Consider the following 20,536-nt stretch of genomic DNA (forward strand, 5'->3'; position numbering starts at 1 on the left):
TTAGGAGTAGGGAATGATAGATTTTGGATGTGATCCTCACATAAATATTTCAGATTTTTGGGCAACTTGGAAATTATTCAGGCTTATATATTTGAGCAGACGTATTGCTATTCTGTTGCATGAATATTCTCTGAATTTTTTCCATCTTTCTGTGGTCAGGATGGTGTTCCACTACAGTGCCTATGTTGGATTATCTCAGAGAAGGTGCATATGATCTCTGAAGTGTACTAATTGCCATCTCTTTCTCCACACTATTCCTGGTGACTTGTAGGGGATGGAGTTCTTAGCATTTCCTAAAACAAAAGGGGTAAGGCAGTACAGTGGATTTGATGAACCCCAATGAACTTGAGTTTAGGACGCAGTGACCCATAGCATCCTGTCGGGTTGGGTACAGGTATAGTTTGTTAATATACTTGTACTTTATTTCATTTAAAAATGCTCAAGGTGACGTACAGTATCCTTTACAACAATATCAGCAAAATGAAAGTATAGCAATAGAAAAGAGACAGACATGGCAGCTAACCAGCAACAACAAAATGGTATCCAGGGTTCAGATTCTTTGTCCCTGGTTGGTATGTTCATAGAGCAAATGAGTTGCGATAGCAATTGTATTTTGCCGGTACTACCATACTGGCGTAAACCTAGTCTTCTGTTTGGTTTAGTGAAATCTTCAGTGATACACAATGTTCCATTCTCCAAAACTTGGCTTTCAGGAGCCTTTTAAGTTTGGTATCAAATGTGTTGATTTCATTCTTTGTCAGTAGACATGCTATGAAAATATTTTCCCTCCCCTTTCTATTTTTAATTATCTGTACAACTTAGGTCGCATTTAAGAGTGGAAAATGTTTAACAAATAGAACATTTTAAAGTATTGTCACCTACTAGCCTTTTATCTCCCCCCCCACCTCAGTTATTTTTTAGAACAAGGTAGACAAATTGAAAAAACTTTCCCTGGGGGGTAAAGTGCATTAATTGGAAGGTGGGAGGAATTTTAACCATTCTTTAAATCTGTCATAGAATTGGAAGGGACCTAATAGGTCATCTAGTCCAACCACATGCCTTAGGCAGGAAATCCTCTTAGAGCATCGCCAACAGGTGCTTGTCGAGCCTCTGCTTGAATATCTCTAGAGAGGGAGAGTCCAGCACCTCTCACAATCTTTTCCATTGCCGAACCGCCCTTTCCTTCAGGAATTTTTTCCTGATAGCTAATCGAAATCTCCTCTCTTGTAGTTTGTACCCATTGGTTCTAGTTCTACTTTGAGAGACAGTTGAGAATACATTATTCCCTTCTTCCACATGACAGCCCTTTAGGTATTTGAAGGGAGCTATCATTTCACTTCTCCAGGCTGAACATGCCAAGTTCCCATAACCTTTCCTCGTAGGATTTGTCCTCCAGCCCCCTGATCATCCTTGTCACTCTCCTCTGAACCTGCTCCAGTTTGGCTGCGTCTTTCTTAAAGCAGGGTGTGCAGAACTGGACACAGTACTCCAGGTGAAGTCTAACCAGTGCAGAGCAAAGGGGCACCATAACTTGTGACTTGGAAGTTACAGTTCTGTTAATGCAGGCTAAAATTGCATTCACCTTCTTTGCAGCCACATCACGCTGATGACTCATGTTCATCCTGTGATCCACCGCGACTCCAAGATCCTGCTCACGTGTACAGCTGCCAAGCCATGTATCTCCCATTTTATATCTGCATCTTTGGTTGTTTTTGCCCAAGTGCAGAACTTTGCATTTATCCCTGCAATTTATAATTGGGTCAAAGTTGAAGTGCAGTGCAGGAGATGGAGGTGATGAGAGTTAATGGTGCCTATATCTTTTATGTTGCACCTTGTTTGTTGTGCTTTAAAATGAAGGCTTCATCTCTGTTGTTCACAATTTCCCAACACACTTCTGCCATATGGCATGTGAGCAGTGTGAGCATCCCTTTGTTTTGCTGATGTATGGTATTGTTTGACTTACATCTCCTGGGAGCTCTTTATCCAGCCCCCGTTATAACTGGGTTCTCCTAGCGCCATCATCAGCTGCTTTCAGCTGCTAAGCTGTGAAGTGATGCATCAGCAGAAGCAGCACTGTTGAAATGGCAGCACTGGGAGCCCAATTATCATGTGGACCAACCTGTCAGCGGTGCTGCTTTTGCTGAGGTGTCACTGCTGAAAGGGTAACCTGCATGATAGCTGGACTCTCCCAATGCCAACCTTTTATCAGCACTGCTTTTGCCAAGGTACTGGGAAGAAGAGATGGAAGGAGGCCTCAGAAGATGAGGAATGGTACAGAGGAAGAGGCAGGTGAAGAAGGGCAAAGCTGCCAAGGTACTGAGAGAGCTCAGTTATCATGTGGGCCCTTTTAGCAATGCGACTTCTGTGGAGGCATCACTTTGCAGAGCTCCTCTGCAAAGGTGGAGACGTACTCTTCTTTAGGGGGAAGTGGTGATTTCCTCTACCTGATTTCAGTGCCAGAATGCCTCCACTACAACATCCTTGCTGTGGGATAGAATTTCTTCTTATAGTACATAAAGAAGCTATGTTGTTGTTGGCATTCTTCAGTCTTGGAAGACTATGGTATCACACTCTGAATGGTGGTTCTGGAACAGAGTGTCCTCTCCAGTGTGCGAAGCCTGGGTAAAGTAGATATGGAGGATAGACTGTTACCCATGCAGCAAATCCCCCCTCTCCACGTCACTGAAATGGTCCAATGGAAAGGCAGAGGCCAATACGGTTGGTTCCAGCGGCGTCACAGGAGTTGCCAGAACGTGACTGTGTTCTGCCTCAGGGACTCCTCAGGGAGTTCTGTGTACTGCCATGAACTGCCTCAGGGACTCCGGCTCCGGATTTTGCCTCGAGGTTGACTCCTGAAACCTTTTCCATAACTGGATGTAGCCACAAGGCAGTGGAGGTTTGGGATCAGAGTTTTCCTTCTCTCAGATGAGCTGACTTCCCAGGCTAATGAGTCCCATCTACCCGGTGACTGTTTAGTTGCCTCATACGACAAGTACAGCCAAACAGAGGGCCTGTTCTTATCCCCAGGCCCCTATGTACTTCTTTACATAGCAAATGAAGCACTGTGTGCTTCTTGGTGTTGATTAGCCCTTGGGGATTGTAAGGTGGGAGTGTTGGTCCTTGCTTTAATTGAAACAGGAGATGCAGGGAGGTTCTCTGTCCAGATTGTGTTCAGTGCAGACATACAAGCTGGTGGCCAACAAGCGGTTCACTGCACCAACAGGATGCCTTTCTTTTCCCAGAACAGTGGCTCTACCTGCTGAGCCACCTTATGTGGTTACTTCCCACCTATATGAAGACTAACAGGAGTCCTTTTTTAAAAAGTTGAAAAGTGGTATAATATTAATAACGTGATGCACTTGGTGCATCAACTCCTATTCCCTGGATATAGTAATTCCATTGGTACAGCAAGCATAATGATTGCAGTCATGGTGTTTCCATTATCGTATGACTGCAGCAGTGTTCAAATTACATGTTGTGTTGCTGTGCACCTGGGATTCTAGCATTTACTGTGTTTAGTTGGCAAACTCAAGGGAGTTTTCGTGACATTCACATCAGATACTCTGTTGTTCAAGTCCTTTGCTGGGAATTGAAATTGTTAGACGTAAATTTTGAATGGATTGATGAAAAGTAAGTAGTGTCTTAGAAGGATATTGAGGATCAAATCTCAGCAGAGTTAGAAACCTTTTGGATTTCTTGGCAACTTGCTTCTTTTGTAAAATGGGAAAAGTAATTAACGTATGAAGCTACCTTTATACCTTGTCAAACCAGTGATCTGTCTAGCCTTGTATGATCTGCATTGAGGGTTTGTACCTCTCCAAGCATTGAAATAGAGGTTTTTCTGGCCCTGCTGATTGAGATCTTTCTGAGTGAAGATGTGAGGAAATAAATCTAGAACCTGTCACTTACAGATCATGTGCTGTATTACTGAATTGCAATCTCTGCCTATGACCATCCTCAAAAGATTGTTGAGATGAATAAGAACTGACCCATTGCCAAAAAAAGTGATTTGTACATTCTTCAATAGTAAATCATGCCTTTTGAAATGATGGAGTGATTATGGAATAACAACAAATATTGGGAAACCATGGGAAACCCAATAAAATTGTTGATAACCTGTTTGTGTTTTTAATAGCGCTTATGGCCTAGAATAGCTAGGTGGTGTATGTAGGTTTTAAATACTGTTTCAACATGCTTGGTAGCTGCTTCATTATATATGTGGAAGAAATTCTGAATTATCAGCTTTGAGCCGATCAGGCATACAGACTAACAGAAATCATATTGGAGCATCACACGTTTTGCTAGAAGAGCGTGTCTGAAAAGGCTGTGTGTGGGCTTTTAAAATGGCTCGTGCTTTCATAGAGCAGATTATTAACCAATGTGTTCTTTGAATTGCAGAAAGTTGTTTGTCGGTGGCCTAGACTGGAGCACTACACAAGGTAATCCCTTTCTGAATTGATCGTGGCTTTCAGAACAGCAAAAAAGTATTTAATTTGTGTTTATTTCAAAAGCAAACAGTTGTTCAAATATTTTGTTGATTACCACTCACAGTGAATTGTATACTTACTGGAATTCACAATTGGATTTTTATAATCTAATTGGATTTCTATAATCTGATAATGAATTTTACCAATTGAACCGTATCCCAAATTTTCCTCAAGTATTCCATTTTTGTAGGGGTTGTTGGTTTCCAGTGTCTTAAACACAATTTTAGCTGCTATAAGAAGATAAAGTAACACCAGTACCCTTTCTATAAGCTAGTAAATGGAGATTTAACTTTATTCAAAATATTTTATTTAATGTATTTGTGATCATTATCCAGAAGTTAATGAATGATGGTAAAAATCTCAATTCAGACCCTTGCCCATTTCTGCTTTCCAGTGACAGTCTCTGTGTACTTGTAATGTGGACTGCAGTTCTTGATCGTAATATGAGTTGGAGAGGGCTGTGTTCCATTTAAGGTTTTTGCTAGGGCCAGTGCAGCAAGAAAAATCAATTTCCCCTTACCCAGCTGCTAAGAGCTCCCTAAGAACTGTTGCTTCTCTGAGATACTATCACATGTGTATACAAAAATATAGTGCAGAGTAAGGTGGTTACTTGTGTTAAAATAGGAGTTCTCAAACCTTGCTACAGTGGGAACACTCACACCCCCCCCCCCATGTATAAATGTGGCCTATGTCCACTAGCCCTGTTGCCTTCACTGTATAGCCATCTCTGGGTTTACCAATCTGCTCTCAGTAGAGCTTAATTGCTTCTCTAAGCATTGAATGCCTGGAAACCCCTTTTTAATTTATAGTTTGTGCATTGTTTTGATTTCCTTGAAGAAAGCATGCCTTGTTTCATCCCTAAGAACATCCTTCTTGAAATGTACAACATGCCTTGAGAATAGTGCATAATAGGGTACATTTAATTCATTTCTGTCAATATCCTGATCCAAAGCATGTATGTGTGTATGTACGTGTGTTCTTTTTTTCCTTTTAACAGAAACGCTCCGTAGCTACTTTTCCCAATATGGGGAGGTTGTCGACTGTGTAATAATGAAAGATAAGACAACAAATCAATCAAGAGGGTTTGGATTTGTCAAGTTCAAAGATCCCAACTGTGTGGGGACGGTCCTAGCCAGCAGACCTCATACATTAGATGGCCGAAATGTAAGTGTGCCCTAAGTTTGGGGGGCAGAAATGTGGCTACTTGTGGAGTTATTTCTTAAAACAGCCAAGGCACCATCAGCTTGACTGACTGAAAAAAGTTAGTTATTGCTTCTTTCAGAGGTGATTGTTTTTGAAGCTAAAAGCTTAAGAGTTCATCTCTTAAGGTGCTCTCGGAATCTTATCTTGAATAGACTATTGCAGCGGTTCTCAAATTGGTGGGTCGCGAGCTACCAGCCAGGGAAGGCCTGTTGCTGCCCCCTTAAGGGGCAGGAGGATGGTTGTGATGCAATCACCGTGATTGTGCCACTGCCGGGGATGGAAGGGGGACTTGGCAATTACCTATGCCAGTACCATCCTCCGGGAGGTATGTGGGGATCCCAGCGGACCCCTTGAGGACTCCCCTTGCCTCAGGAAAGTGAAAAAAGCAAAACTGGAAATAGGTTGTGATTGCTGTTTTTAACTTTTGTGAGGTGCGGGGAGCCCTGCAAAGTGGTCCATGGGGCTCCCCGCACCACCTAGAGGTTGGTGCTGGCATAGGTAAGTGCCCAAAGTGTTTGAGAACCGGTGGACCATTTAATATAATCTCAAAGATTCATATATTTCATATTATTGTTATCCTGTCTGATAACTGAGCCCAACTCTTGCATAAAGCCAGTATATACATATTTATTTAATATCTAATGTACTGATCCTTCTGTTTTTTGAGCACCAAATTAAAGTCATAACTGGAAATGAATGGATGGTGAAGAGCAATTTCCACTATGATTACAAAATGAGTGTGTGTGCCCCCTTATTATTTGAATTGCTACAGTTCCAAAAGAATCCCTTATGTAGCATATGTCAGGGTAAGTATATAATGACAGGCATTTGATCCACTATTGTCTTGTCTGAGAAGTGTGCTTGACAACTGGTAGGTTGCTGCCTCCACCATGCCAATACAAGATAAGATGTAGCTTAATAATGTTGTAAATATGGTGGCCTTACCAATAGATTACCAGTTTCTGATTCAAAATCTGAAATAGATTACCAAACCTATTAGTTTGCCACAGTTTTTATTAGCCTGCCTGTTGAAAAACACTATTTTAAGGCACATTAGCTTCTTACAAAAGAGAGAGAGCCAGTCCTCTTACCTGCCTGGTACTTGCAAGTCATTCTTACTTGCCCGTAGACAATAGCCATTTATAGACTTGAGGTAAGATTATTATTATTAAGAATATCTATATACTTCTTTTAAACAAATTCATATAACTAAGATAAGATAAGAATAATGAGTTGTTTGGCCTTAGGATTGACAGATGGGCCTTGTATTTGGTTCCTTTTGCTGTAAAATTGTGTCTGTAGTGAGCTTCAAGCACTTTTGCCTCAGTAGGGCAAGAGCACTGTTATACAAGTTCAGTCAGTCACCCTGTGAGTTTCTTCATGCATGATATCGACTGTTCAGGAAATTATGGGGGACAGCAGGAAAGACAACTGCTGGTACTCTGTAGCTTGCTTGTTGAATGTCATTACTTGATAAAGCTGACTCTTCATTTTATCAGCTTTCTCTGAGCTGTAACTTGCAATGCTTTTAGTTTCGCACTCACCCTTGTTTGACAGATTGATCCAAAGCCCTGTACCCCTCGAGGAATGCAACCAGAGAGAACGCGACCAAAGGAGGGATGGGTAAGAGAGCTATTTGGGCATTGTTTTGTTCTCTTCTTCCCCAGGATGTTGATTTTTTTTTTCTTGCGTTGTCTTGTCCAAATTCTGACGAATTTCGTTAACCTGCTGGAAGCAGCAGGTGAAATCTGAGCATGTTGGCAGGAAACAAATGGAGCTCTTGGGACTGAGGCTGGCTTGCCAGATGTCGCTACTTGCTGAAAGCCGCTCCACTTTATACTCCATAGGGTTTCCAACCAATTGTGGCAGCAGTATTATTGGCACTCTCAGCAGAGTCCATTGTGCTCCGTGATCTGAGACTGTGTGAGGGATGCCTGTAGCTTTGATATTTATGTATCTCTTGGTCGCAGCTGGGCATGTCACATGCTGTCTTGTGAAACAGGAGAGGAAGGAGTGCAGAATCTCCAATTTGGAAGCACCTAAGCTAAGCTGTTGGCCAACAGTATTGGCTCTATCTGTCAAGGTGTTTGCAAGAGTGTTATTTATTTTACTCAGAAGTAAGCCCATTGTGTTCAGTAAGACTTAGACTGTAATCCTATCTTAATGGAAACAAATACCTCTAGCTATCATTTAAAAACATTTCTTTCTTTGTCCTCAAAAAGAATTACCTGAGGCAGTGTATAAAAAACAGGTATAAAAATTACAATTGGAACATCAGTGCAAACCCTAAAATACAATTGGTGTAAGATGAGAAACATAGCAGTAGACTGGGAGAGGAATTGGTCAGCCTTGGTGAATAAAATACCTTAGCTAAACACTGAAAGGCTGGGAGTGAAGTAGCCTAGTAGACAACCCAGGAGACTGTTCCATACATAGTTGCCACCATGCAGAAGAGCTTGCTTGATGCTTTAGCATGGAGTGGTCCAACACATGGCCTGTGAGCTGCGTGCAGACCATAAGTCCTGTTCTGGCAGCCCTCAGGTGGCATGCAGTGTCGTCGTCGTCCCCCCGGCTTCTCCAGCATGTCCTGCCCAATTTGAACAGTCAAGTGTGAAGGCAGTATGGAGTGTCTTCACACTGGTCACCTGGAGTGAGATAGGGCATGCTTTTGGTTTTTGGTTCCCTGCCACACCGTTCTAGCTTCTTCTCCAAAAGAGAAGCTGGAATGGCACAGCAGTGAGACCGAAAAGCCCTGCCACACCCACCTTGAGCCTGCTGAATAATCTCGGCAGCGCTGAATGTGGCTGGGTGCCCAAAGTTGGACTGCCTTGCTCTAGCAAATCTTACTAAACAAAATGGTGGGTATGCCCCCCCAGTGTCCTAAGAGGACCAAGAGGTTTGTGTGGAAAAAGGTAGACCAGGCTAAGGACCTTGGGGGGGGGGGGGCATTAGTCTGCAGATTGAAGATAATCACTTAAGAATATTGAAGTCTTAAAGATGTGGATCTCACTCTTTCATATTATCTGAATAATAAGCAAGGAGCTCTGCAGTCTGAGCACAAACTCAGCTGATAGTGGGTGTCAGCTCTTACTAAAACCATGCTCTTTTGCAAGACAATTTGCTTTAATAGAATTTTCTCTTCTTTTTTATTCTAATCTAGCAGAAAGGATCCAGGAGTGATAGCAAATCCAATAAAATTTTTGTTGGTGGGATCCCTCATAACTGTGGTGAGACAGAGCTCAGGGAATACTTCAAGAAATTTGGAGTGGTGAGTTGCCATACGGCAGGTGGTATTTTTACACTCGGTTTGGTTTAGACATGTTACAATGATATTAAGGTTGCTATCCTAACCCAACTTTCCAGCACTGAGATAAGGGCAATGCATCTCCAGGGTAAGGGAACAAACATTGCCCTACTTTGAGGAGGCCTCCATGACTGCCCCCCAACTGCAGGATGTAGCACATGCCTCACTGTCATAGCTATACCTAGTGCTGGAAAGTTGGTTAGGATTGTGCCCTAAGTGTGTTGTGAGTCATAACTGGCTACATTTTGCCTTTTATTAATGAGAGGGTACTGTTAAGATACCAGAGCAGCCCTGCTGGATTAGAGGAAATTGGGCCTATCTACTATAGCACTTGTTTCCCACAGTAGCTTATCCAGAGGCTTCTGGGAAGCCTGTAAGCAGATCTTGCAGGCAATTATTCTTGGACCCCAAATTATGATTTGTGTGTTATGTATAGGCAAACCTTGGTTGGTTTGGCTTCTCTTTCTCCTGCTTTCCTTGAGAATCCCTGGGTGCTATCTCAAGTGCCAGCTTCAAAAGGTGAACCAGTGTCCTCATCTATGGTTTGTCAGGTCAAATGTAGCATTGAACCACACTGTGCACAAACTGTAATTTCAGATCTTGCTTTGGTCATTTGCAAGCATGGCTTGCCAAGTGGCACTGATTCGAATGTTACACCAGGGCTTTTGCACTGTCTGATCCACCTCAAAGTCAAGGTACATTTTACTTCAACTATTTCCATCTTTTGGTATTGCTGCCATTGGTTTACCTGCTAAATTCATGAATGAGTCTGGTCCACATTTTCCCTTGTCTGCTCTTCCCAAGCAGGTAAGCAGTATGCAGCTCATTATATGGATGTCTTGCCTAAATTTATTTGTAAGACCTTTCTGACTGGAGTACCAATAAAATAATTTAAAGATTCCCAGTCTATGAATAGCCCTTACTCTTGTTTCTGTATGCCAGACAATTAGTGCAATTGGGAGGAAGTGAGACCATGTGTCTTTAAGTATTAATGATACTAGCAAGCTTTAGGAATAGGATTCTGTCAATCCAACAAAGCCAATTTAATTATAACAGCAGCGGCTTAGCATAGGTTTAACATAAAGCCACGAGTGTTTACTTTGTGTGGGAATACACACGTGCACATACACTCTCTCTGAAACACAGTCTTCTCCATATTTCTTCTTCTGAAGAGGTTTGAAACCTCTGTGTTGTAACCACTATGGGGCTTTGAAGCAGTTGCATTCAAATGGCCATGATAGTTGATTGCCAAAAAGATCTTGTTCACATGTTGCACAGAACCATGATTTATCCCTCTCAGGTTGCGCACTCCATTTTCCCTTTCCTGCATATGGGAGGGAGGGAATTTTTGCTGCCAGTTGTGTCTTAACAACAAGCCAGGATGTTCTATGACATCCAAACCCAGTAAACCTTGACTTGTTCTAGCTGACATTTGAAAACAAGGTCACATAGAAAACGGGCAGATATAAAACAAGGAAATTTCCTGTCATAGCTTCAATGAATTCTGGGGTGAGGCTAGGAGGAGAAAGGAACTCTGCATGACCCAGAAGTTTATCTTTCAGTTCTAAAAATAGCTCTAGAAGCTTGGAAATGGCACAGTTTTGCTGCAAAAAGGGTAGGAACCTCAATTTTAGTTTGCTTTTTTGTTTTTAAAGCCATTTAAATTGTACCCCAGTGTTTGCCGGTATCCGTGGTGAGTCAAATCCACAGATTCCAGACCCGAGGATACCAGGGTCCAACTATATTAAGACTTGGGGGAATTGTTAATGTAGCAGTGTCAGAAACTGTGGCTCAGAATAGGCACGCTGCTAGGAAGGTTTGTGTTACAAATCTTTTTCCTTTACGTATGTAATTTAGAATATCACCAATTTTTATGTAATTTAGAATATCACTTATTTTATTATGCATGTATATTTATTTTTTGCACACTTTTATACCACCCTTTTCTCAAGGATCTCAGGTTCCTTTTTTTTCTTTTGTCCTCACAACAATCCTGTGAAGTAGGGGAGGCTGAGAGATGGTGACTAGCCCAAAAGCACCCAGAAAGCTGCATGGCTGAATGGGGATTTGATCCTGGTTCTTTCAGGTTTAAATCCAACTCCTGAATCAAGGCAGCATCCTGGGTCTCAAGCAGTATTTTTTTTCTACTTATTTTGCACAGTTTGTCATACTGCTGAAATCATATTTTTTTTTCAAAGAATTTGGGGAGTTCTTACAGCAGCTACAGAGAATGGAGCAGAAACTGGTCCAAGGTGGGCAATGGAATCCAGTGGTAAGAATAGGATAATATCAAGAAGTTGTGTGGTTTTGAGCTTTTTTGATTGTTGGAAGCACTGGCCAGGTGTCCTATAGCAACGTTTCAGGAACAAAGAACCATTGCGCTTGATGTGGTGCCACCCTGTTCATCATCAGAACTAGTCCATACCGCCTACCTGTTCACCATCAGGACTAATAACCTTTTAAAAACTAATAATAAATCCTTAAAGTTCATTGAGGCATGGACCACACACACGCACACCCCACCATCTAAAATCAAATGTTGATATTCTGGAACCACTCCTACACCTAAGCTTTTGCTGGTCAGCATTGCAGGTAAATTTTGGAACTGGTTTGAGCAAGCCAGCAGAAACTTTGCTTGACATAATCCAGCAAGTGGCTGACTAACACATTGACAGGTTGTAACTTGAGTATTGGCAACTGACATGGGCAGAAAGGGCTGGTTCAACCTTGCAAGCTTGCCTGATTCTCAGCAGGTCTATATACTTTGCAAGGTGGTATGACTTCCTACGACCCATCGTGGCTATGGGATTAGGCATCTCTGAAGGCTTCCCATAATGCAGTTAAGGGTACAATCCTAAAGAACCCTTGGGCTGGCACAAGCCCCTTGTGCCAGCCAAGGAGGGTCACAAACATGCCGTAAAGCACATTTACACTTCCTTAGGAGCAAGCCGTGCCAGTGCACAGGCGCTGGAGCATAGATGCTGAATGCAGTCTCTGCGCTGACTTGCCCCAGGTAGGTTGCGTTGGCTGAGTCTGGGGTGGGCGAGGAGGAGGCAGGAGGGCGGCATTCTGGGGCAGGTGGAGAGCAGGTGAAGGGTGGTGGTGCAAGTTCGAGGAGACCTATTGGAGCTGCAGTGGCTTACCTGGGGGTAAGGGGAAGAGCTTCCCCTTGCCTCTGACTGAGCCACTTTGGGCACATATCTTGCACTGGATACAGCACAGGCCTCCTGGCCTGCCTGTTCCAGCGCAAGATAGGATTGCACTGTAAGACTCCTACCTCCACCCTAGTCTGCAAATTGAAGTGGTCAGTGGGTCACTCACATACTTGCTTTCCTTTAATATGGGGTGAAGTTGAGTGTGCTACATTTGTTAAATGAACTCAAATCAGTTTGAGATGGACTATAAAAAAGAGACTGGCATCTCAAAAGCCAGAAATAAACTTCAAATACATCCAACAACAATTGATTGACTACTTTCTTCCCAGGTGAACCAGATACCCAATTCTGCTGTTGGGGGGGAGGGGCAGTGTGCAAGGCATAATTGGGTTTCTCCTAAGGGAATTAATCCAAGTTGTAAAGATTTCCTCTTGTGCTTGGTAACTCAATCTCTGCAAAACGAGTTGTCTTTTCAAATTAGCACTAGACATTGTCCTGGGTTTTAGGTATTCAATCTGTGCGTCCCGCTCCCTAGGGAGGCGTGGCTAGCCTCCAGGGGCGTCTGCAGAGCACTGCTCTGCTCTGCTCAGCTGCACGCTGCCTGCTGACTTGCTGCTTTTCTGCAGCTGTGAATCAGGTGGGTGGGGCATTGTGAGGTGGGGCGAGCTATGGAACATGGTGGGGGGAGGTGGGAGAGAAGGCTGGCTAGGCAGAGGCGGAGATGCTGCATCTCATCAGCACAGGGCGCGCTCCTGGCAGGCTTCAAACTGAGAGGGCAGAGTAAGTACAGGCAGCGCAGTGCTTTCCTCCGCTTGGGAAGGAGGGAGTCCAGCCCCCTCTTAGTGGGGAGGGGGTGTCCAAATGCCACAGCCTGCATTCCTCTGTCTTGCATGGGGGGAATAGGGGTGGCATCAGCATCTGCTGGGGTGTGTATGTATGAGCATGCCCCATCTACTTTGGGGTGAGTTGTAATCTTGCTCTGTGTGGCTGCAATCCTTTTCACACTTTCCTGGGAGTAAGCCCCATTGGCTCAAATGGGACTTACTTCTGAGTAGACCAACATAGGCTTGGGGGTCTGTGTCAGCTTAACCAAGGATCCTCACCTTTCTCTTTTTCCTCCCCCTTCAAAAAAGAAAAAAAAAACCACTCTTGATGGCTTTGTCTCCAAAAATTGGTTCAAAAATAAAAATAGCCATTCCTTTTCAGCCATCCCCCTTTTTCTTCCTGCCTGGGGGGGGGGGGGGAGAGGGTACTTCCCATGTTGGCTGCTATTGTAAGACAAAAGGCACAATCCTAGCTAGGTCTACTCAGAAGTAAGTCCTATTGTGTTCAATGGGACTTACTCCAAGGAAAGTGAGGTTAGGATTGCAGCCAAACAGTCTCTGGCTCTCAGTTTGCAATTAGCAGATACACACAAAACAAAGTCTTCCCCTCCCCCAGCAAATTCATCATTCCCCTGTCCCTTTCTAAAACCCTCCAGGTGTGCTGCTAACAAACTCAGGGCACAATCCTAACCAGGTCTACTCAGAAGTAAGTCCTATTTTGTTCAGTGGAGCTTAATCTCAGGTAAGTGTGGTTAGGATTGCAGCCTCAGAGTTCCGGCAGCTGTTTTTTTTTGTTTCTAGCATATAATTATAACACCTTCATCCCCATTTTGGGGGTAACTGAGGTGAGGTGTTGTAATGGGGAGCCAATGGCCACAAGGATCAGGGCCAGAAAAGTTCAAGAACCACTGTCCTGGGTAAATTGGGCATCTTGCTTTTCATACATAGTTGCCCCCTGGAGTGTATTTTGAGCGCCAAAGGGTAATTGTGACTTTTGGGACACTTGCTGTCTAAAAGGCATTTGAATGGTGCTACCAAAAAATGCATTCCTTTCCAGTGATCTTTCCTGGATCACTCTCTGCTGCTGCTGCATGGCCTCAGTCTGCATAAGCAAAAGAAACCACCTCTTGGGGTATAAGCAATAAAAACCCTTTTACTGCAGCACAGTTTGAGACCTAGGAAGCTGCTTTTGAGTATAGAATGGGGCCACTCTGGCATAGTCTTACAGCTGGTGGACACTTTTTGAAATTTGATGGCATCTCCTTTAATTTCCTATCTGTCTTACAGGACCAAATGTAGGCTAAAGCTTCCTAGCTCAAACCACAGCAAAGAACCAGCTAAGCTGCATGCTTTCAGGGGAGAAATAATCCTGCTTTCCTGCTCTTTCTCTTTTTAGTTGGGTTCAGGCCTCTTCCACCCCAGTTTGGCCCATCTGAAGATTTAGATCTTTTGCTGTTCATCATGCAGGACAATGGAACTAAATAGCATCCTCCTCTTTGGTCACCAAAGTTTAGTGACATAATTGGGGATACCTGTTGTGAACTCTGAATCAGAAGCCCATGCAGAGAATTCAAGGTGGTAACCTGTTACTTGCTATTTTGGGAAATTGCCGAGGTTATCTGTTTGCTCATCCACCTGTGATAATCCTGCTGTTGTATCAGATATACTCATATATAAGTCAAAAAATTTAAGCCTAAAAATCAACCCTTAAAAGTTTGTTTGACTTCTTAACAAGTTAAAACCCATTTTCTACTGTAGGTGAGTTTGTGCACCACTGTCAATGGTGTATTTTTGCAATGTGTTCAGGGGAGTGAGGATTTTCTCACGTTTTGTTAGTATTCTCACAAAAACAAGAAGAGTGGGCATCCTTGTTTGGTTCCTCCCTCCAAAATTGAATCTTTTCATGCATGCTAGATTGTAAATTGATGCTTTGATTCTAAAAAGGTTGTTTAACTTCTACCATACACTTCAGTTCATGGGGATCTCATGGTTCTGTGCTGCATTGTGAATAGCCATAATCAAATACTGCCTTAGGTGTGAGGTACTGATAGGCCTTGTTCCTACTTTCATCATGTCCTGCTCCATATAAAATAGGATAAGAACACTGCAAAATGCGTTCTGTAAAGAAAATCTTCTTTCATGGCAGTTCTCAAACAGAAAGTTTATTGAATCTGGCTCGCAGGCTTTACTTGACCAAAGTTTAAAACACACAACTAGGGTCACCCTACCATTATGTGTGTTGTGCCAATTGGTTATAGTGTTTGTGTGTTAAATGAAGACCAAGGGCCCAGTCTTATCCAGTTTTCCAGCAGTGATGTAGCCATGCCAATGGGGCTTGCGCTGCATCTTTCAGTGAGGAGAGGGGAGCCACAGAGGCCTCCTCTCCAGATAAGGGAATGTTTGTACCTTTATCTTGGGGCTGCATTGCTTTTGCATTGACACTGAAAAGTTGGATAAGATTGGGCCCTAAAATTAAAAAGGTACATTTTCATTTGGTACCTTTATGATTTCAGTTTTTTTACTACTCTTACAAATTTGTAGAATTTTTAAGTAACAATTACAGATAAGTCAATTGACATGCGTTAATGACTGCCAGCTTCTCCAGGATCTGGCCTCTAGTAAAATCAGATAAAATTATCTAATTCAAAGATTTTCATAAAACCTTAAGTTTTACACTCAACTTAATAATAATAATATAATATATAATATACAGTATTTATATACCGCCTTTCTTGGTCTTTATTCAAGACTTTATTCAAGGCGGTTTACACAGGCAGGCTTATTAAATCCACGCAGGGATTTTTACAAATTGAAAGAAGGTTCTCTCTTTCAAGAACCACCACATTCAAGGTGTCACACTCCGATCTGGTTTAACATTCTGGCCTCCATCCTCCCATGCTCCGAGCAGATGGAACAGCTCAGCTGCAGCTTGCCAGCTGCTTCAAGGTCGCAGGGTGCCGGTGGCCTCGAACTGGCGACCTTGTGGATGTTAATCTTCAGGCAAATGGAGGCTCTACCCTCTAGACCAGACCTCCTGCCTTAACAATGAACTTAACAATGGTTCATATCAAATTTAATGATTTTTGGCTCAAAATTTGCCCTCGACTTATCAGCGTGATCGATTTTTATGTGAGTATATATATCTTTTGGATCTCTTTCTCACTTGAGCTATTAGATATCCCCAGTTGTCACTGGTTTTCAGTTCATGAGTAAGGGATATTCGGTGCTGGACAATTTTCTATATGAATGAGTCCGTAGTCATCTTGAGGATTTTTGCTTTTTTGTAACAATGACTGACAAGTTCACTCTTAAAAAACACATCAAGTTATCTAATTCTCCTGGTTCCTAATAAAATACAGAAAAAGTCTGTAAAAATTCCTTTTCTGAACATTTTTCTGAAATGTTTTTGAAAATGGTACCGTATTTGCTCAGCGCAATTTATTAAGTCCTCTTTCAATGAATCTTTAAAGGAATGTAGTTGATTGTGTACCCATAGGGCCATGTTTCTGAAATATTTCTCTTTGATGTTTTGTCCTTTCAGTCTTTGCACTCTTGATTATCCATTTTTAATCTTTTTAAAAAAAAAATTCATTGTATCTTTTGTGTGGTGCCTTAAGGGAAGCATGACTTTCCATGTCAGAACTCGTGTTGAGCAATGGAGTTTTTCCAAGGAGTGCTTATTCACATTATTCTCTGGAAGATGCATGTTGAAAGCCACGTATCATATTTGTTGTTGCCATGCGCTACTGCCATTTGCTAGTTCTTACCTGGTAGGAGTGTTAGTAGAATTTCGTCTTCTCTTTTCCAGGTCACTGAAGTGGTAATGATCTATGATGCAGAGAAACAGAGGCCTCGAGGTAAAGGAGAATCTAGTTTGTCTTTGAAATTTCTTTATCCTCTCCCTATGTCAGATGGCAAACTTTCACAACATAAAAAAATCCCACCAAAATTTGTATACGTAATTTCTTTTTCTACATTGCCTCAGTAAATTAGTTCACATCATTTTTTCATGCAATTTCATTCAGTGTGTTCATGCTCTTTGAAGTTGGATGCTGCATGCCCATCTCTCCTTCCCACCCCCCAACAAAGGTGTTGTCTTTAACAAAAACATGACACCTAAGTTGAACTGCTTGTTTCAGACAGGGAAAGGAAGAGGAGTTAGCAAGAGTAGCTGACTTGCTTATGCATTTTAATATACCTTCAGTTTTAGAAGGTGGGGGGACATATCCAGCAACTTCCTGTTTTCAGAGTTAGAATTATTACAGCAACAAGACACAAACAGATTTTAGTCTGTGTTGTGCTTTGTCTTGTTTTTGCTGCTGTTGCTATTAATTGGCTGCAGTTGAAATTTGTGGTCCTGTAAAACTTTGTGTTCATAAACCACTACTTAAACATTCCTTTGGATAAGGACCCAGGCAGTCAGTGGGTCAGGGTAACCTTGAGATGCTGCTTTTTATGTCAAAAGGGGGAAGTTGCTTTCCTTGATGGTTTGGGTAAGCATGTCTTCTCATCTTCAGCCCCAACTGGAAGCAGTAGTCATGTTGTCCCACTTTCCATTGCACCAGTCACCTTTCATTTTGGTCTTAGAGGCAGTATTTAAAATTTAAAAATTAAAATACAACTTCATCAGTGTGAGTTGCACCCAACCACTCTGTAGCATGTCAAACATGCTGGAAAACAGTTTGCCATCTGGACTTTTTCCACTCCTTCTTGACTCCATTATTTTAAAGCAATATGTAAATTCTTCACTTCATATTTATTAAGCTGTTAAGTCTTAGTTTTTATTTTTAATTTAGACATACATCCTTAGTGGCATATTTAAGTGTTTCATAGTAAAAGTACAGTAAACGTTAAGTTTCTTTCTCTCCCCTTCCCTTTTTATTCTCTCTGTGAACTGTTTGTGATTAATATCTCTTTAGATTTCTTCTTCTCTAGGTGATAATTTAATCACAGAGGTACAGGCCATTTCCGCAAATCGAGGAGGGATCAGGCTTTGTCCTTTACTGAAGTGTAAACAAAGTTTCAATATGGGGTAGGGTGGAGGTGGTCATTTTTATTTTGATACCTTGATTTGTTTTGCAAGAGCTTTGCACTGTTTTCAGCAGAAAAATTCACTGACACAGCAAAGAGCAGTATCTTTTTGTATATTTTAGTGTGTTTGTGTGGTGTTTAACAAAAACTAACTAGTGGAGGCAACAGGTGTCCATTACCCCAACACCCTCTGATTTGCAAAGAGCACCAAATCCTATTTGGACCAAATCACACTGAAGGTCTAGCCTTTTGACTTGTTTCTCATAATGAAGCAGGAAGTTCACATGGTTTTTCTCTCCTTCTTGGAACCCTCTTGCAAGATCCATCTGCATTTCTTTCACTACTTCAAAGCTGCCTCCTAGAATAGCTGCTATGGTTGCATGAGTTGCAAGTGAAAATTGCAATCTGTTCTGACCCAGAAAACTTTTTTTATCTGAGGAATGGCAATCAAAGTGACACTCTGCCTGCAGGCACCATGTCGAAACGGGTATGAGCAGAACTTGTTGCTCAGTGTGGCTGGTGCTATAGCAGCACTTCCCATGCTACAATGATAGAACAGAAGGCCCAACTTGACTCAAGGCCTGCAGCATTCAACCAGCTAGGCATGGTTCAGCAACTGCACCCCAAGCCACTTGTCAGGTAATAGGACTGTTGGTCAAGTGCTTTGCTTCTGTTACTTGTACTTTAAGTACTTGTTTGTAATGCCCAGTTCGATTGTGAGGAGAAAGCATTGGATTGTTATTTAACTATAAACTTTACCATAAGTGTCATGTAAATTTAACCCTTGCAGTGAGGAGGGAAGCGCCTCTTTTTAGCATTAGCCAGTCTGGCTACTATTTGCTTTTCATTCTCAAGTGCATCATTTCTGTAGCCCTCATGCCAGCCCAACTTCCACAGTCCTTCAGAAAATGCTAAGGTAACTACTTTTGTTTCCCTTCTCATGGGCTTTGGTTGCATTCTTGGCATCTCTTTTTTCTGCTCCAGAACTTAAATAGCCCTCAAGACTTTGCACAGTTTTTTCTTTTGCTTTAAATATCTTCTTACTCAATTTCTTCTTTGTGTTAATCTGCAGCAGGTAGCATTCAGAAACTTAACACAGTATCTTGGTCAGTGTTTTATCTCATAAGTAAACTTTGAGACACCATGGTATTCTCACAACTGCCCAGTGAGTTCAAGACTGAGCTATGATTTAAACTTGAGTTGCCCAGCTCCTGCTGTTCTCCCTACCTATCTTGTTCACAGGAGGATGACAGTAGAGTGCTCTCCCTCCTTGTCCATTAGCAGGTGGTGGCTTTGAAAGAAAGCTCTGGCTAGGGGGCCAAATTACAAGGCACCTCCCATTTCCTCCCTTAGAGACAATCTTTCTCCTGCCACCATGTAGATGAGTTACTGCGATCCATGGGTGAGGTCAAAGCCAGCATTTTTGGAGATTATGCTGAAGAAGGAATGAGAACAAGAAATATCCTAAAGTTGGTTTGGCTAGTAGCAACTCTCCAAAGGCATTCCCCCCATGAACTTTGTGTGCTGAGCTGTGCTTTGAACTTGGGTCTCTTGCAGCAAAATCCAGCATTGAGTCTGCTGCATTCATACTGTCACTTAAGCATATCTTTGTGCACCTGGAGATCTCCCTTCCCCTGACAAACAGAAACATATCCCACAAGAGCTTGAAGGGGTATATAAAGTTTTGCAGCCTTTATTGGTATGTGGACTCTGCTGCATATTAAATGCAATTCGGAGAAGGTTAGGTGCTCCTTTTTAGAATATGAAAACTGATACAGGCAGGACCCTGTGTCTACAGGGGTTTCCGGAGCCCCCTGCAGATGTGGATATGGGGACAACTGTACGTATAGCGCCCCCCCAAACCTCCGTGTTATGTAGAAGCACTTGCAGCACTGAAGAGCCTAACATGCAGGCTGCTAGACTAATAGGAAGCAGGAACACATCTGTGGCTTGAATATCTAACTTGAGGACCCAGTATGACAATATATACCTATACATGTCAGTGCAGTTTATATTTTTCTGAATGAAAAGCTTTTCTGTTTGCTTTAGTTTCTTAATCTGCAGCCTGTCCTTAGGGCTTCCTGTATTTAAGCTTCTTGCTTGCATTTTACTCCAGTTTTCCAGTAGGTCAGAGTCCTCTTGGCTTCAAGTGAAAAAATCTGTTTGCACAGTTAATGCCTACCATACCAAGTTTACTTCCAGAAACCATGCATAGTGCTTCTTAACACTTCCAGAGCTTTATCGTGTGAGGCAGGTATTCTAAACCTTTAAATCAATTTTTCCCTACTTCAAGATATTTAGATTCCTATGATGCCTCCACCTTTTCTCCTTCTACTTGAAGATAGAATTCCACCATCTTGTTCTCGTCTGCTTCAGTCCTCATCCTCCTGAAATCTACTTGGACCTTCAATTTCCCATGTTTTGTTTATTTCTTGTCCTATCTGTGAAATGAGTACAAAGACATCTCCCACCCCATTTCTATGACAGCACTTGTTATGACCCCACATCATCTGGAAAATCCTTTTCCAAGTT

At 42.3% G+C, this 20,536-nt stretch overlaps 1 protein-coding gene across 4 annotated transcripts in view; it reads left to right on the forward strand.

The window, feature by feature from the left end:
• The window catches only part of DAZAP1 (DAZ associated protein 1), a 54,277-nt gene that overhangs the window by 13,232 nt on the left and 20,509 nt on the right, over positions 1-20,536 (forward strand). For 2 of the 4 annotated variants that reach the window (XM_066635532.1, XM_066635530.1), the window contains exons 2-6: positions 4,399-4,439; positions 5,485-5,651; positions 7,248-7,313; positions 8,851-8,958; positions 16,782-16,830. In XM_066635532.1, the coding sequence (XP_066491629.1) occupies positions 4,399-4,439; positions 5,485-5,651; positions 7,248-7,313; positions 8,851-8,958; positions 16,782-16,830 (431 nt within the window). Of the gene's footprint in view, positions 1-4,398; positions 4,440-5,484; positions 5,652-7,247; positions 7,314-8,850; positions 8,959-16,781; positions 16,831-20,536 lie in introns of those variants that run through there. The other 2 variants (XM_066635531.1, XM_066635533.1) reach the window with 2 other exon arrangements.

The sequence above is a fragment of the Tiliqua scincoides genome, chromosome 8, assembly GCF_035046505.1.
Source record: "Tiliqua scincoides isolate rTilSci1 chromosome 8, rTilSci1.hap2, whole genome shotgun sequence".
NCBI classification, from domain to species: Eukaryota; Metazoa; Chordata; class Lepidosauria; order Squamata; family Scincidae; genus Tiliqua; species Tiliqua scincoides.